The sequence below is a fragment of the Prunus dulcis genome, chromosome 1 (genome assembly GCF_902201215.1).
Source record: "Prunus dulcis chromosome 1, ALMONDv2, whole genome shotgun sequence".
Classification (NCBI taxonomy): Eukaryota; Viridiplantae; Streptophyta; class Magnoliopsida; order Rosales; family Rosaceae; genus Prunus; species Prunus dulcis.
In genome coordinates, this window is record NC_047650.1 from 21517529 (window position 1) to 21534737 (window position 17209).

At 38.0% G+C, this 17209-nt stretch overlaps 3 protein-coding genes across 5 annotated transcripts; 2 read left to right on the plus strand and 1 right to left on the minus strand.

Annotated features, from left to right (window-relative positions):
- Nucleotides 1-396: 396 nt before the first annotated feature.
- On the minus strand, nt 397-7085 carry LOC117623477. Its single transcript, XM_034354474.1, has 6 exons — nt 5838-7085; nt 5634-5742; nt 4882-5002; nt 3989-4759; nt 1575-3531; nt 397-1250 (listed from the first exon to the last, which is right to left on the minus strand). The coding sequence occupies exons 1-6, from the start codon at nt 6031-6033 to the stop codon at nt 820-822; spliced, it is 3585 nt and encodes a 1194-aa protein (XP_034210365.1). The 5' UTR covers nt 6034-7085; the 3' UTR covers nt 397-819.
- A 3012-nt stretch (nt 7086-10097) lies between these two features.
- LOC117623486 (protein Iojap-related, mitochondrial) lies at nt 10098-12271 on the plus strand. 2 transcript variants are annotated; one of them, XM_034354486.1, is made up of 5 exons: nt 10151-10525; nt 10856-10943; nt 11032-11129; nt 11860-11862; nt 11961-12271. In XM_034354486.1, the coding sequence occupies exons 1-5, from the start codon at nt 10235-10237 to the stop codon at nt 12039-12041; spliced, it is 561 nt and encodes a 186-aa protein (XP_034210377.1). In that variant the 5' UTR covers nt 10151-10234; the 3' UTR covers nt 12042-12271. The 2 variants fall into 2 exon arrangements, with proteins under 2 accessions (XP_034210386.1, XP_034210377.1); XM_034354495.1 differs by lacking the exon at nt 11860-11862 and having other exon boundaries at nt 10098-10525.
- Nucleotides 12272-13060: 789 nt separating this feature from the next.
- On the plus strand, nt 13061-15942 carry LOC117616569 (3-oxoacyl-[acyl-carrier-protein] reductase 4). Of its 2 annotated transcripts, none has more exons than XM_034345924.1 (11): nt 13061-13480; nt 13642-13787; nt 13885-13938; nt 14083-14163; nt 14254-14299; nt 14399-14493; nt 14573-14605; nt 14687-14821; nt 14921-15014; nt 15114-15196; nt 15875-15938. In XM_034345924.1, the coding sequence occupies exons 1-11, from the start codon at nt 13315-13317 to the stop codon at nt 15905-15907; spliced, it is 966 nt and encodes a 321-aa protein (XP_034201815.1). In that variant the 5' UTR covers nt 13061-13314; the 3' UTR covers nt 15908-15938. The 2 variants fall into 2 exon arrangements, with proteins under 2 accessions (XP_034201815.1, XP_034201814.1); XM_034345923.1 differs by having other exon boundaries at nt 13204-13480; nt 13630-13787; nt 15875-15942.
- Nucleotides 15943-17209: the final 1267 nt, after the last annotated feature.

The following is a 17209-nucleotide window of genomic DNA, read 5'->3' on the forward strand; positions in this document are numbered from 1 at the left end:
CTTTGTTTTGAGTATAAGTGATAGTCTAAACCATAGGAGAGTGGGATTTCTCACACATATACACAACTAAGATGTCATTGAGGTTCAAACATGACACCATTTGCCTGCAACTCAAGGCGACACACCTTTCTCCACCTTTCTTTTAGTAACACTAGTAGACCCAATTTTTAATGGGCTTGGTTTCTTGCTTAATCCAAGCATGGTAATTTATTTATTTTTTAATTCAAGTAATATTAGAAGACATAAAGAGAAAATCAAACACGGGTCATATTATATGAGTAAATTCTCTTAACCACTTAAAAGCTAAATGAGAGAATCTCTCTTGACCACTTATTACGAGACAAGGCCTTGGATTAGAAACCAACATACTCTCTATGCCTGCTCCAATAAACTATGGAAAAAAATCGAGGTATATTTTTGAAACAATCATAATGAATATGAATCGGGTTCTCGTACACACACTTCCGCTAATGGAGGAATTGAACCACATCGGAATCGGAATCACTGATTCAATAACAAGAGAATGTGGGAAGTGGAGGCAAACACAAACCTCTCCAATGCCTCTCACCATTATCAGCCCAATGACACGGGAGAACTTTACAATTACGTCATCAAAACACCGTGGATTCTTACAAATATATTGCAACCAACCAACAGAAACAATTGCCAACTACCCCAAACAGCCCCTTCAAACATAAAATCCTTAAAATACAAGAACTCAGGACCATCTCCTCCTTAGAGGCCGAACTGAACCACGGAAGGAAGGGAGTGGTCAGAATGCACGGCGGGCACTTTAAGCAGGATTTCGATGAATACTTTTCACATTATAGTGCAGTTGCACTTGGATTCCAGCTTCGGAGGCTTCATGCCGTCTACCTTGTTAGGAAGCCCTACATTGCGTTGCATAGACTCATCAACATTCTCATCGTTCTCAGTCTTACTAACAGGGGGTTCGGCATCTGTTTCTACCCACTTTTGCCTGCTCTTTCGAGGTTTTGAAGTACGTCGAGCAACAGTTCTGCCACGTGGTTCCTTTCTCTCAGGATTGGACTTCCCCAATACTGTAACTGTAGGCTGCAAACCTTCTAAGGGGACTGGGCTTTCCTTTTCCATTGCTATGGCTGCGGCCTCGTAGGCCAGATCATGGACAAGGGAGCTGCAGAAGAGTATTGTATCTGTTGCCTCTTCTAGTGTCAGGCTTTTTGTCTTTCTTCGACCTCGACACTCAACCATTACTGTTGATTCGTCTTCTAAAAAAAACATAGAGATCTTGTCAGCTAATCACTCTAATTCCATCTCAAAACTGAGAATTAGCACAATACAAACATGAGAGAAACATAATGAATAATGGAGTATAAGGTGGTCTGGATATCATGCTTCTTTCAACAACTGGAAAAGATGAGGGTCAGATAGCATGAGGGACAGCAAAATAGTCATAGAATATTACTAAATCATGAACTCCACGTGATACTCATCCTCACAAAAACAAAAAACAAAAACAAAACAAAAGAGAAGAGTTTGTCGAACTCTTAACTAGCAAAAATAAATCAATCAATGCATATCATAAATCATACCTAGGATGCCATATGCATTAGTAGTGTTGTTGGTCTCTGGAACAGAAGATGTCAGATCACTGTCAGAAGGAATTGGAACTGAAGGCTCCAGAAATTCCTCCAAGGTGCTCCTTGATTCAAGGGAAGCATCATCGTTGAGTGAACAAAGGTAAGTCTGATGACATTTTTCAGTTTCTATTTCTGATACTGATACTGTAACCAAAGAGCTGTGAGTAGCAATCTCTTCAACATCCAGTCCGTCAACAGTACTGTTGAGATTGGTGTTTTCCTCCTCAAATGATGGCTCTGGAGTTACAACTTCTACATCTGTGGAACTCCTTGCATTGTTCTGCAATTCTTCACTGTGCTCATTTGAAGCACCATTTTCACAAATTGGAAATTTTGCTGCCCAATTGTCTTCTAATGGAGAGCTAACTGCATGGCTCGACAACTCTGAGTTAGAAGTATCAACTCTTCTACTGCTAGAATTGAACTCCGTATCATCTTCCTCAACAACAGTTGTCCTGGTAGAAGTAGTAGTAGTAGCATCTGTGTCTGTACATTCTGAAGCTAGCAAGCGTTCTTGCGATGTTATGTGAGTCACCTCTGCAACATCACATTCCAAAATTCCCCCAGCAACCTCAATATCATCATCATGTGTGTTTGATGAAAGACCTAGCGCTTGGTGAGCATGGTTTGAATCTCCATAGGAATTTGATGCAATGATTTGGGGTTTTATACTTGTGTCATGTCTGTGATTCTCCATGTCTGACTTCTTGCCACTCAACTGTCGCTGCACACGAATCTCAGTTTGTCTAGCTGAACCGAAATCAACTGAAGATGATGCAGAGAAACTACCATGGCCAATGGAGCTTCTCATACTGTTTGAACTATCTCTAGCATATGACACATCCTCGTAAGGTATGGTAGTGGCTGTGAAAGTCCTGCCCTGAACAACTGCCCCTTTGCTACTGCTTGTCCTCTTCAGAAGTATAGAAATGCCTGCACCTTCTGAAATTTCAACCCTCATATTTCGATAGTTGTTAGAATGATGCAAATTCTGACCCCCAATGTCACTATTAGGTAGCCCACAACCAACAGTCTGTGAGTCCACCTCTTGCTGGTTGGCTAGCCCATCCTCAACTCCCTCCACCACTGGTCTTACAAGAGATTTTTCCTGTAAACAATTAGGGAATTTCTCACTGCAGATAGTTTGGCCTGGATCAACATTTTCTTCACCCTGGGAGCTCTGTGGTTTCCCCAAATCAGAAACTTGTGGAGATCCAGGCACAACCATCATGGTTTCCATTGCATCCAAAAGCTTTTCTTCTTCCAAAATTTTTACAGACAAAGGTGTGGAGTTTTCAGGAACTACAGTTATCTCCGGAATAAGGACACTCAGAAGTTTATCTTTCCTATTGCACTCTGGACAAAATCTAATGTTCCTTTCCACCTGATCCGAAACATAAAATCTGCGACCACATTTAGGACAAGGTTCCGTGTCTTCGAGACTATCAATTTCTGAAAAATCACCCTTAACGTGAGAATCTTCTGAGGTTGGACTGACATCCATGATGACATTGGGGCGACCATAATCTTCAGAGTGAGCAGCTCCACCCTCCACTGCAGTGCCTCTATTGAAGTCACCCTGATGAAGGTCATGTGGCCCATCATGGATATCATGCCTGGTCTCTTCATTTACTGCATCCATCTTATCAAAGCCAAATACCTCTTCATGAACATCAGAGTATGGCACTTTCTCAGATTCACTGGCCACATCATCCTGGTTGTGATCACTCCCTTCGGTATCAGGTGCAACACTAGTACCTAGATCAGAACTTGCATTGCTGCTAGTTGTGACTGAGGAGTTCCTGGAAATCAGAGGACGATGCACAGAACTTGCTTTTCCAACATAGAAGGTGCTACTGGGAACACTAGATAAGAGTGGCCTAAACATCTGAGGACTTTTACGGTGATCCTGCACAGACATTGGAAGGCATTAATTCTATGAAATGTGAAAACCCATAACGAATGAACAGAGAAATCATAATGAGGGAAGTGCACAATGTAACATATTTAATAATTATAGGATTTCAATGCTCTACATTTCATTGAAAAACACTAAACCATAATGAATACCTAATAAATATATGAAGAGAGAAGGAATTTATAATAATTCAGTACACTTTCTGTTTTTGGCATATTTTATAATTTCAGTTAGACCCAATGTGATTGTCATTACTTGAAATAGGAAAGAAACACACAGCACAAAGACAGTGAATTGCACAAGCAAGAGAATACATTTGCAGACAACAATTTTGAAAATTCTAAATAATTAAAGGGCTAAGTTATTATAAATTAATTTCCTCTCATTAGATGACAAAAGAAATATCTTATCATAAAGGATCAATTAAATGCACTAGATCATTAAGTACCATTTGTCGAAGAGCAGAATCAAAGGATCTTTTTGGAGCGGAAGATGAGGACACTGTTTTGGCTGGTCTTTTTGAGAAGGCAACAGCTCTGTTGTTTGAGAAAGCAGCAACTCTTCTTGAAGTTGATCGGTCTAAACTACCCACAGGAAGAGATTGCAGAGAGTCTACATCATCATCACCAGAAGATGCTATAGAACATTTGCTGTGAGAACTAAATGGATCTCGATCATGACTATGAGATGAACTAACACTTCTAGAAGCAGTTGGAGACATTGATTGTCTTCTGTAGTTGGAGGAATGGTCCCTACCATTTCTAGATGCTGGTGAGGAACCCCTCACATATGTTGCAGGTCGATCAGCAAGAGAAGTACGAAGGTTGGGAGGTGCATCAGAGGAGAAGCCTGGAATATTTGTTTGCCATGCTCTTATTTTTGGTGAAGCAGAGTTCCCTCGACTTGTCTTTACCGGAGAAGTTCCTCTTATCCCCGGTGAGGCCACAGTACTACTGGATCCAGTGCTCATTCTCCGTGGTGTGGGGGTAGAAGACCTCGGAGCAGGTGTTGGGGATTTACTTGGGGGAGTAGATGGTCTCTGTGATGGAGTAGATGGTCTCCGGGATGGAGTAGCAGGCCGTAGACTTGGGGTTGGACTGGAATGACGTACAGGTGACGGCCTTCCCCTTGACTGAAATGAACTATTCCCAGAACGAGGAGATGGGCTTAAGCGATTAGGACTAGCACTACCCCTGCTGCTTCGGTAACTCTTCTCCATCTGCAAATGAAGCAAGTATGATGTAGAGTATAAGGAAAATTATGATCTCAGCATAATCTTTTAAGGAAATATTTCAGAAACCAAGCATAATCAAATCCCATAAAAGTGATTTGACTCCCTACCGTGGATGATCTTGATATAGTAATAGGTTGACTTCGAGGTCTGCCCCTCTGTGGTGCATTAACTGGTGGCGGCTCATTATCCAAGGAAGGAAAAAGAGGGGTGTCGGGAGGCGTTAATAACCTTTGACATTTAAACACCAGATCATTCCATCAATAAAAAGGGACAAACAGGGCGGACACTGAAAAGTATCATGAAAAGAACAAAATGCAATGCATTTCTCATAACATAATGACCGCTCAGTTTTTGCTCTGTGAATAAATGGACAATTTCAGGCAATGACATTTTGCAGCTTTTGGACAATAAAGCTTTAAATTCTCAGATAAATCAAAATATACATTAAATACAAAAACCCTCTTAGAGATTATTTTGGCACTCAGAAAATCACTTCCCACACTCCTCTATTATCTCGCATGTGAGGAGTGCATACTGTTATTTAAAATTGTTTGTCATCCAAAAAAAACATAAAAACTTCTGCTTTCTTTGTCATCCAAAAAAGTAAATTATTGTGGTCTACATAACATAACAATTCCCAGTTTCACGGGCAAGACACTTGTCTTACAACCTTGGTTTTGGTGAATCATGATTTTAAAATGTAAAACACATACCCTTTCAAATTGTAAAACACATGAAAATTGTTCCTAGATGCAATTTAATCATGTTTTTGGTTCTTCAAAATGCAAAGCACATCATAAAATTAGTAATACAGCAACGACAACTTAAGAAATCAGAAAAAAGAAAAAGTATAATTCACCAGTCATAGTCATTTTTCTCCCCCTCCACATTAAGCAGGTCACTACTCTCTCCACGTGTAGGAATGGCAATTCCGAGCTTCAAATCCGAAAATTGCCTCAATTTTGTAGCTGTAATATTGAAAATATACAAGAAGCCCTGTCAGTCAGAGACAAAATCCTGAACTCTCCAACTCCTATAAAATCATAAATAAATGTCATCTTACAAAATGTGTCTTCGAGATCATCCGACGACTGAAGCAAGAAATCCTCTTTTTCTCGCGTCTGCATTTCGTTGAATAAGGCAAGATCTTCATCTTTCTCTTTCAAAAAAATTCCACTCTCAAAACTGCGACCTCGTCTGTGATGGTTCCCTCTCGGCTCTCGTCCGGGAGAGCATCTCATTGCGGGCGAAGGAGGCATCTCTCACCACCAAAAGCTACAAACTCAAAACCGCCAGCCCAAACTTTCCATACAACGCAAATTGAAGCAATAGCCCATCATATACATCTAGCTAGCTAGCTACTACTCACAATGAAAATAAATTATGCCCACAATCACTTTCCCAGTTTCACTTCAGAAACCAAACTCCTTTCTGATTCGCGTCTAAGCGAATTGCTTCAAATTAATTGAATTTCAACCCCAGCGACTTAATACCAATGGGAAGCATACATGGTGTAGTAAGCCCAAGTCAACTCAAAGCCGAAATCTTTTGTTAAATGCATAAAAAATTGCAAAAATTAATGTAGCAACTGAAACAACCGTACCATTCGCAATGCAGAGGCTCAACGTCCACGTATGTAATCTAATCAAATAAAGATCTTCATCGTGCAGCACAACCCCGAAACCCTAGATGCTACCACTTGAAGACACCAAAGCAGAGACGGCGCCACAAGAGCAAAACAAAACCTAATTCAACTCCAATTCAGTCCCCACTGGCCACTCTAAACCTCCATTGAAGTCGAAATTACAACCAAAAATCACCATTTCGGCGAAAGTAGTTGCAGTCCGCTTGGCTCACAGAGACAAAAATGGCTTCAACAAAACCCAGTGTATGAGCAGCAACTGCGATCCCGAAAACTCAGAAGCTGAACCACAGGAGCTCGAAGATTCCAATCGCAACGCGACGAATGTTGTATCAGACAGTCGGATCTAAAGCATTAATTGCTTTGTCTGGGTGTACGGATCGGAAGCTAAAGCGGTAGTGGATCGGTGCGAAAGAAGCGACAATTTTCTAGCATTCTCTCTCCTCCGAGAAAATTTGATGCGGAGAGAAAGTGAAATTGGGGAGTTTAAACTGGCTTTTGTTGTCGTCTAGATATGCTTCTTTCCTCCACAACAAGCTTTCATTTTCTTTGCTTCTCAGTTTCTCTTTGCTCATCAAATATTTCCTTTCCTTTCTTTTCTTTTCTTTTTTTTCCTGTTTTTCTTTCTGTCAATTGCACTTTTCTCTTCTTCTTAATTTTTACGACCGTGCCACTGCCGTTATAGTAAGTATTGTCTACTTATCTTAACCTCTCCTTTTCATTCTTTTGTTTTTCATGTATTTATAAGAACACTCGTTTTATATGGATTTTTTATTTTTATTTCTCTACTTAAAAATATAAATAAATTAGAATAAAGGTTATAAAGGTGATGGAAAATAATGCAAATGATTTATAAAATAACTTAAATAGTCAGATTTTTATTATTATATTTATTTAGCTTTTTAAAAATATAATGAAAATCGTATCAAACAAAAATTAATAATTACTATTTTCGGGCGTTCAAATATTTTTTTTTTCTTTCTAACAAAGTAATATTCTAAATTACTATTTATATATAATGATGAAAATCGAACTCAGATGCAAAATGTAATATTTTAAATTACTCCAATTACTGTATTTAGGTGATTTAGAATATCATAATTAACATGATAAAAATTTAAAATATATAAATTTTATTTTTACAAAGCGATATTCTAAACTATTCTCATATACAAGGAAAGGGATCGAATAATTGTAGGGGTGTGGGTTGGATCATTTTAATAATTTTTAGTAAATTGGTTACCATCAAATTTATGAAGATTTCTCGTATTTATCTGATGGATATGTTTAAACGAAAAATATAAATAATATTCCATGCGAAATTAAAGATTAGTTGGATTGGCTATTAGTTTCTTTATTGGTGGGATGTTTCTTTTCCAGTGTAGTATGCTCCTGGGCAGATGCGTATATGACAGGTGGATTTGGAGCAGTACATTTACTTTTTTTATTTTTGTGAATGCATCGCTATTTGAAATTATGCGAGTTTAATGGCCATAAAATGTATTCAAGTCAAAGAATAGAACCGAACAAAATTATTTAATATTCGCACCATATAAAAACAATTAATTTTTCTTACCAAATTTGTATTTTTTGATGTTGGAATAGATTCTTCTGAGTGTACAAAGATAGCATTAAAATAGTCAATACCATCCAAAATTCAAGCACGAGAGATAGAAACAAATGCGTGATTCTTAAAAATAGACTCCCGCCTGAACAACTCAAGGAGAAACAATAACAAAAGAGAAAAAAAGAATAGAAGGCCTATGCATCTCTTCGATCCGCACATCAACAAAACATCGGCAGCACCAGTAACTTACCAAATCTATGCAGGTAGTAGTACAACAACGTAAGTTTTTATTTCCCCTGGAGATCCCTCATGCGTTGTCTCATAGTAGTTGTCTCTCTATTTCCTCTCATAATCAACCGAAGTTTTGAAAACCCTCTCTCATGATTAACAAATTATAATCACATTGGATATAATAAAGACCTTGGTTTATGTTGGATAAAACAATGTTTGGACATTATTGACTTGGACAATACAAAAAGTAGACCTTGTAAACTTTTCCCCCGAGTACGACTATGAGAGGGAAGATCATCTATGAGTGTCAATAATAATAATAATAATATTATTATTATTATTATTATTGTTATTAATATTATTAGACACTAAATAAAGAAGTGGGACAGCGATGGAAAAGAGCCCATAAATGATATAAGTTATAACAACCATGCTAATCATGGATTTGTGTACTAATGGAAAGATGCATAAATTATGTCGTTTTAATTGGTAGGTGATGCAGATAACTTAGAAGGCTTCACTGTAATCATAACTATTTAAAAAAAAAAATTTTAAAAAACAAATTTCAATGTATTGCTTTCAACATATCTTTCATAACAGCAAATTTTTGTAAATATTTTAAGCAAAAACTTGTTTGTCCTAGCAGCAACGCATCCAAACCAAAGTTAAATATTTATGAAGAAAAAAACAATATGCAATTTAAAACCGTCGAGAGAGGTAATGCAATTTTATCTCCTGTCGTCGTTAAAAAAGTATTAAATAAAACAATAAGAAACTAGTAATTTAATACAAGTGCATGCATTGTTTATATTTTGTGGAATATATTTTTGTCATTCATCTTCGTACCTCATATCATTCGAAGGAACAACACCTTGAACTAGTAAACTTAGAATAATAATAAATGTGTGTTTTTTTTTTCTTTATTGAGGATTATTTTGGTAATTTGGCAATGACATACGATACATTCAACTTCCCCACAAACATAAGGAGATGCAGACATATCATTTAGTAGTATACAGCTGTAATTTGGGGTATTATTATATTAGGAATTTAAGTGGGTTGTGTTGTGTACTATACTGTTATAGAACAAGTAGGTTTATATATAAGATCGAATCATCGAAATAATTAAACACAAACCCTAACTAATGTACACCAACATCATATTGAAATATTGAGTATGTACAAATTTAGAGTGCAATATTTGTTCTCGAAGTTTTCGATTTCAATTAAGCCAGTTGACAAGAACAATATAATCATACCGTAGAATATCACTCGATCTCTTGTCATAAATAAATATATTATAAAGTTTAAATTAATAATAATTATGTATTCTGTTTTGCTTATTTGAACCGTCGACTCTAATACCACTAATGAAAATAACTTATACGCGCAATTGTAAGTCGATATTCATGTTTAAGTCGAGTAAGACACGAACTATATGATTCATCAATGATCATCGTCGTTATTCATTAATCATTCATAATGGATCATGATTATTATTAATTAAATTTTTATCCTTCTCGGTTCGTAGCCATAAGCTTGAAGGAGGGGGCATGAGGGCCCAATAGCTAAATAGGCCTCGTTTCTATTATCCTTGAATTCGATTTACTGAAAATAAAATAATATGAACTTTTTGGCCTTTGAAAAACACACATTAAAAACAATATTTTAAGGCATAAATCAATAGATTTAGTAACCTATTCCCGATGCCACCAAAACCCCAGTTCAACCAAAAAATCCTCACTTTCCCTTTCAAGCACACGTGAGCTTGATGTTCATGCTCTGTCGTTGACATTTACCTTCCTGTTACTGTTTTACTTTATATATTTTCTACCAACCATTCTAACCTCCCCCCCAAACGCTGCGTTTAACCTTTAAAGATGCTTCTGGAAGCCCGCGTCACGGCACGGCGCCGTTTGGCGCCACTAATCGTTCTACAATGTCGTAAAAGGGAAACCCTGAAACGCACGACCGCTACCACTATCAGTACCAGTGCAACTTTTCCGATAGGCGCGATCTCATGTTGGCGGCTTTACGATCCCGGTCACTCTCTCTCTACTCTTCACCACCTTCATCGATCCTTCAACAATGGAAGCTAGGGTTTCCTGCTCTGGAGCGCGCCTTCTCCTCATCCGCCAACAGAGGCCTTCTTGATCTCCAAGAGGTCGAGAAAGTTCTCAGCGACGTCAAGGCGGACGACGTGAAGGTCATTCCAGCAAATGACCTCTGTGAATGGGCCGATTTCATGGTTCTCGCCACCGGAAAGTCCGCGTGGCACGTCAAGAACATTGCTCAAGCCCTAATTTACAAGGCAGGTCCCATTTCTTTTGTTTTCAATAGCTTCGAGTTTGTGTTTGGTTTCCGAGAATCGGAGGGAAACGGAAGAGAGTAAAAGTTGAGGTCTTGTATTGAATGCCGATTGACTGGTTATCTGTTTGGTTGCTTAGAAAATTTGATTTTTGTTCGTTCTTATGACCAGTAGATTTTCCTGGAAAGGGGAATGTGCACTTTTTTGTTCTTTCAAATTTTTTTCCTTGATTATTAAAAAACAATGCTTCTTGGTGATTAACTAGTCTAGCATTGTCTTGGTTACGGATGATGAGCTTGATCACCATCTGATAATGATTATATTTGTATACAGTCTAAGCAAAAGCAGAAAGGAGCTCAGCGGCTAGTGCTTCCCAGTGTGGAAGGGCAAGAGGGAGGAAAGTGGATTGTCATTGACTCTGGTAATACATTGCCTTATTGATATTGGCTAGTATTATTGTTTTTAATTTTCTTTTTGGATTTTTATAGTGCCTTTCTTCATTTATTTAGGCAAAGTTATAGTTCATGCTCTTGATGAGAAGGCTAGAGCGTACTACAATTTGGAGGATCTTTGGTCCAAGAAGAAGCCTGAAGAAGATACAATTCAGGTAAATTGCAATATAGACTACTTCTCCTTGCACCCCATCCAATTGGCACTACTAGAATATTATCAATCATGTTCATGGGAGATCAGATCACGCAAGCACTTTATCGCTACATGTATAAGCCCCTTTCACAGTCATATTGTGAAGCACCTATTGACGTTCTTGTCATCAATTTATATTTGGTTACTGAAATCCAATTTGGTTGAAGGCCACATTTAGTTCCTCATGTCAATTCACATACAAAAATTAGCATACGGATCTAACTAATATGCTAGTCATTTGTACAATTCAGTTGTTTCACATGGACGGAGACGAGGTTTTGGTTCACTGAAGTTTGTGTCATGGGTTTGCTACTAGTTTTCCTGGTAATTTAGGTTTTCAACTTTTCAGAAATTCTTCGATCATTATAGTTATTAGCATCCTGAAATCAGTTGACGTAAATAGATTTTCCTCTACAAATGTAAAAGCAAAGTAGTTTTTAGGTCCTCTAGCGTTGGAAAGATGGAATTAAAGTTCTGAGATCGCTGGCTGAAGTCAGTACGCTTCCTCTCTTTTTCGCAGTGGAGAAGCTTGTGTATTATTATCTTTATTTTCTGCATGATTATATCATAACTGAATTGGAATTTTTTTTTACATCAATAATAATTTGTGTTTATTGAATTACCTCTGGTTTTGGTGAGACATCAATGCTCTATACGTGTTTTGATGCTGATGCTACGTCATTGCAACTTAGGGGGTAACCTATCTCCTTGCTCTCATGTAGATGCAAAGTCCTTGCGCGCAAACACTCTCTAACTTTTTTTTTTTATTTTTTATTTTTATATATCTGTTTAGGATTTGGAGAAGGCTTTTGTGAAGATTCGTCCCAAGAACAACTCCAAGAGGAAACCGAAACCAGCACTGAAAAGGGCATAGTATAGTCATCAGTTTTCAGATATATGAGATGCTTCCATCCAACCTTTGCCATTTTAGCATCATGAAGCTCATCGTGAAGCTCCATGATCGTTCTAAATGTACATTGTGGATTTCTTATCTAGTTCAATTTTTTTTTTCTTTCTATTTTGCCAATTAGACTTTAAGACATAATCTGTGACTTTAATGTCAAGAAGAAAGGGATGAGAAGAATGAAGAATGTTAATCAGTAATGGTGGTATTTTAGGGACAATGGGGTGGGTAACATAAAGATTATTATTATTATTAATTTTAATCTGGTGGAGAGTGGAAATATAAAAGGAGAACGGGGAAATAAGACGGGGTTGGAAACAGCACTCTTGTTAAACCATTCCCATCCAAAATAGATGTATTTAAATCTTGAATTGGGTTCCAATCTGGTTAGATTATGCCATGTTTGGTGATCCAGAATGAATTTAGATAGGATAAAAGATAATCTGATTATGTGTATTTTTTTAAGGATAATTTATTCTATGAAATAGGTGGAATACATAATCTCATTACTTCAACCTTCATACATTCTTCAAATCAGGAACCGAGACACAGACACTAGTCCCAATAAAGGTTATTTATAATTATTTCTAATCCAATGTAATCATGCAATTCAATTTTATGTTATAATTCAATCTAAATCCTAATCACCAACCATAACTTAAAGTGTAAACGAAAATCAATTGGTAGCACTAATCAAGGGCATCACCTGGTGTTGGGCTACTTCTTGGACCAAGTTCGGTCCACGGTCGAATAATGACCCAGGCTGCTCGTTTAAGCGCGAAAGCCGAAACAACAAACAATTGGCAGTGCAAATTTTCATAAAACTGGGTCGGGTTACGGTTGAGCTGACTTACCTAATTTTCCTGCCCATCAACTTCAAAATCTCAAAAACGTCCTTACAATGTTCTCAATATCACCATCCTGCCCCTACTCTCGACAACACTGTCATTAACGGCTGCACCTGCATGGTAATTAAAAGCAAATGCAGCCCCCTTGTAAAACAGCTCACAAAGTCCCAAAGACCCACACTCTCGACACTTCGTTTCCATCGCCATTTCAAGAGTCTCCGGAGTTTCCAAGGCCGCAGCACAGAAAACACCTACACACAGCGAAAGCATTTGAATTTCTTTGTTTGTTTCGTTTCCGTTGTATAAGAGTCAAGCGACTTTCTTCCCATTTCTGGCTTCATTTTCTCCCTTCGCATTTATCAACTCTCTTGGCTCGCCCACTGTCCCGAGCTCCCATGGCTTCCATCGCCGCATCAAACGTCGTCGCTTTTAAATCCGCCGATAAATTCGGAGCTCCTGGCAATGCCAGAGCCTTCCATTTCAAGCAATGGGCCCCAGTTGGTAGCACAATCGGATCGGGTCGGAGAATTGGCCTCAAGTACAGATCCAAGAGCAGCTCCGGTACTTCAATTTGAATTAGTGATCGAAACGATTAGTTTTGTCTTGAGATGCTTTTGGATTTGAATGTAGTAGATTAGCCTGATTGGTTATGTTATGCAAGTAAATTGAATTGAATTGAGAGGTGTGGTGTGATTTGATGGTGATCATGGTGTCACATGCAGGTCACGTGAGGGCTCAGGTGGCCACGCTTGAACAAGCAAGCGCAGGAGCAGCACCAAAAGTGGAGGGTCCTGTGGTGGTAGTGACCGGAGCTTCTAGGGGCATTGGCAAAGCCATTGCTCTGTCTTTGGGCAAAGCTGGTTGCAAGGTCAGTCAGTCAGTCCTAGACTCCCCACAGTCCGTAGTGCAAAATTCTTCATTTCTGGTTTTGTTGATAATGGATGAATTGATGTTGCTACATGCAGGTCCTTGTTAATTACGCAAGGTCGTCAAAGGAGGCAGAGGAGGTTTCCAAAGAGGTACAATCAAATCATCTATGCAAATCATATTAATGTGCCTCACTGACTTGTCATTCAGACTGAGTTCGTATATCATGTTTGTTGGTTTATGTATTAGTGATAGAGATAGTTTGTATGTGTATTTGATTATGTTTTTTCTTGCAGATTGAGGCATTCGGTGGACAAGCTCTTACTTTTGGAGGAGATGTTTCAAAGGAAGAAGATGTTGAAGCCATGCTCAAAACTGTGAGCAAATGGTCCCTTCTCTTAAAAAAATTGGGTTGATTTGACATCAGATCATGCTAGTTTATATGCTTCATGATTTTACATTTGCAGGCGGTTGATGCTTGGGGAACTGTTGATGTATTGATAAATAATGCAGGTGGTTATTGCAAGTTTCACTTGCTCCTTTTTTATTTTTCTTTGGATGTGATTTTCCAATTTCATATTCGGTCCTCCTAACTTTCTACCATGGTTTCAGGAATTACTAGGGATGGTCTATTGATGAGAATGAAGAAACAACAATGGCAGGAGGTCATCGATCTAAATCTTACTGGTGTATTTCTATGTACCCAGGTGTGTGTTTATGAATTTTGAATTTTCATGGCAATGTTACTTGACTACTACGCAGACCTGAGAAATTTCACTTTTTCAGGCAGCAGCTAAAATTATGATGAAGAAGAAGAAGGTAAATACCAATCCTTTCAAAAAGTTGTATTCCCACCCTTTAGTCTAATATCTAATATTAGTTGGACGGTGCTTTTTTCAGGGAAGGATAATCAATATAGCATCGGTTGTTGGCCTAGTTGGAAATGTTGGACAAGCCAACTATAGTGCTGCAAAAGCAGGAGTAATTGGCCTGACAAAGAGTGTTGCTAAGGAGTATTCAAGCAGACACATCAATGTGAGTGTCCTAAAATTTGATTTTTGTGCTAGTGATCAGACTTGTCCCAGAAGGTATTGATAGTAGTTGATGGAGTCATAAACAATGGATTTCCTTCAGGTTAATGCTGTTGCCCCGGGATTTATTGCATCGGACATGACTGCCAAGCTAGGGGATGACATTGAGAAGAAAATTTTAGAGACCATCCCCTTAGGTGAGCCTGGGGAAAGTTCTACTCTTTCAAATCAAATAGCTTCCCAAATATATTTGATAATAATTTGCTAAAATGATTTCATACTGGCTGTGATTACAGGAAGATATGGCCAACCTGAAGAAGTTGCTGGACTGGTGGAATTTTTGGCCCTTAGTCCTGCAGCCAGTTACATGACTGGACAGGTTTCATTTTCCTAACTAATTTAATATTCTAGTTTGTTTTTTAATTAATTGTTGAGCTTTGTGTACTTGTCTTATAGTTACCTAAAGTGTGAATTGTTATGGTCAGTGAAATAGGAATAGAAATGCAGTATATGCACCTACCCTGAACGTGAATCGTGGGTTCGACGTGGACTCAAATTCAACTTTCATCAACTGCTTAACTTTAAAGTTTGATTGTGACGAAGTTAAAATGTTTTTATAGTTTAACCTTCTTTTTTTTTTTTTTTCAAATATCGTAATCTAAAAGTATTTTCTTATCAACATATCATGTTTCCTTAAAAAATGATAATTGCAAGAAACACACGAGGTACATTGGATCACCAAAACTAGCATATTCAAATGAAAGTGTATCATGTTTTGGATGAGTGACCTCACATTACAAAGCATGAGGGTAGCAGTGTGTTTTGTGGTAACTATGCTTTGTATCAAGGAGCTTTATTTTTTGTTTATGGCACTTCATGGGTAACCCCAAACTATTATGTTAGAAACCTTTCATTGCAATTTATTTATCAAGGCTTGTTATAATGAGTTGGTGTCAATGTCATTACCTTGGTCTTCCCAGTCTTTCATCGCATATCATTTGAGACAACCTGCTTTTCCATTTTTTCATCGGTGACCATAACTCACCTTTTTTTGCAGGTGCTCACCATTGATGGAGGTATGGTGATGTAGGTCTACTATACTGCCGACCCCAAGATGTGGAATCGCCGGATTCTAGTGGGATATGACAGACAGATTATGTGAAAGCCCATCATCATGTTACAAGTAATTTGCTTTAAGTTAATTCAACAATAAATTTTTCAGCAAGTTTTGATAGAATTTCAGTTTAGCTTGGTAGTGGCACTAGTAAAAAGAGCTCTGTAAAATGACCTCTTTGTGGAATGTGTTTGCTAAAATAGAAGTGCAGTTTTCAGTCGAGTAAAACTGTTAATCTGTTAACCATCCATTGGTTTGTAGTTTGTGGGTTCCATTGGAACTCAGTACATGATGGATGGTTGAGAATTTACGCTTTATGAATTATAGAGATTATGTTCCCTTTTGCTTTTTCCGGTAGGGTAAACTACCGAATATCCCCCTGAACTATATCGACTATCGAAATATCCACCATGAATTATTATTTCAGCCAATTTAACCATTGAATTATTTTAAATGGTCAATTTAGCCCCTGCCGTTAGTTTTCATCCAATTTTCTGTCTAAATGTCACATGTTAGGCACGTGACTCACTGTGCAATTAAAATTAAAATTTTTTTAAGTTTAAAATAATTAAAATGTTAAAACTACAGAACTGAAACAAAAAAAAAAAAAAAAAGATGGCTTGATGAACTCCTGGCTATGTGCTGCAACATCTTTACAATTTCTGGGAATTCAAGTCTCAATGATGGCTCTTGGTGCCAGCATCTCTCCGTCAATTCCATCAACATTAGATTAGTGTGCCTTGGAATTGGAGGCCTCAGACCCTGAAATTCATGCCCCAACAGCACTCAATTAATAGACTTCACTTCTAGTTTTGAGACCTTATTCATTAAAAATTATCAAGGCATCTATGCCCAACTCGCTCGCATGGTTGGGCATTAATAAATCATTCGGATCTTCAGATAATACCCATATTTTTCAAACAACTCGGGGATCCTGGATATCGGTCAAGCTCTGCTCACAGCTTCCACAAAGGCTTCATGAAGTTCTTGTGTCCAACGCATTCTGGGTTTAGTTGGCGGTGCAGTGGACAATGGTTCGGGGCTGGAAAGAAATTCTTCAGATTGAACTGGCTGATGCTGTTGAATCTGGGGCGGGTGCACAAGGATATCAGAATATGGGTTGCACTAGAATCGGATTCTTGAAAGAAAGTGAGAGGGAGAGAAGAATAAGAAGGAAAAATGAGAGAGAGAGAGAGAGAGAGAGAGAGAGAGAGAGAGAGACCAGATCTGGAGAGAGACGGGGAGAGAAGAAAGAAAAGAGGGGGGAAGAATAAGGAA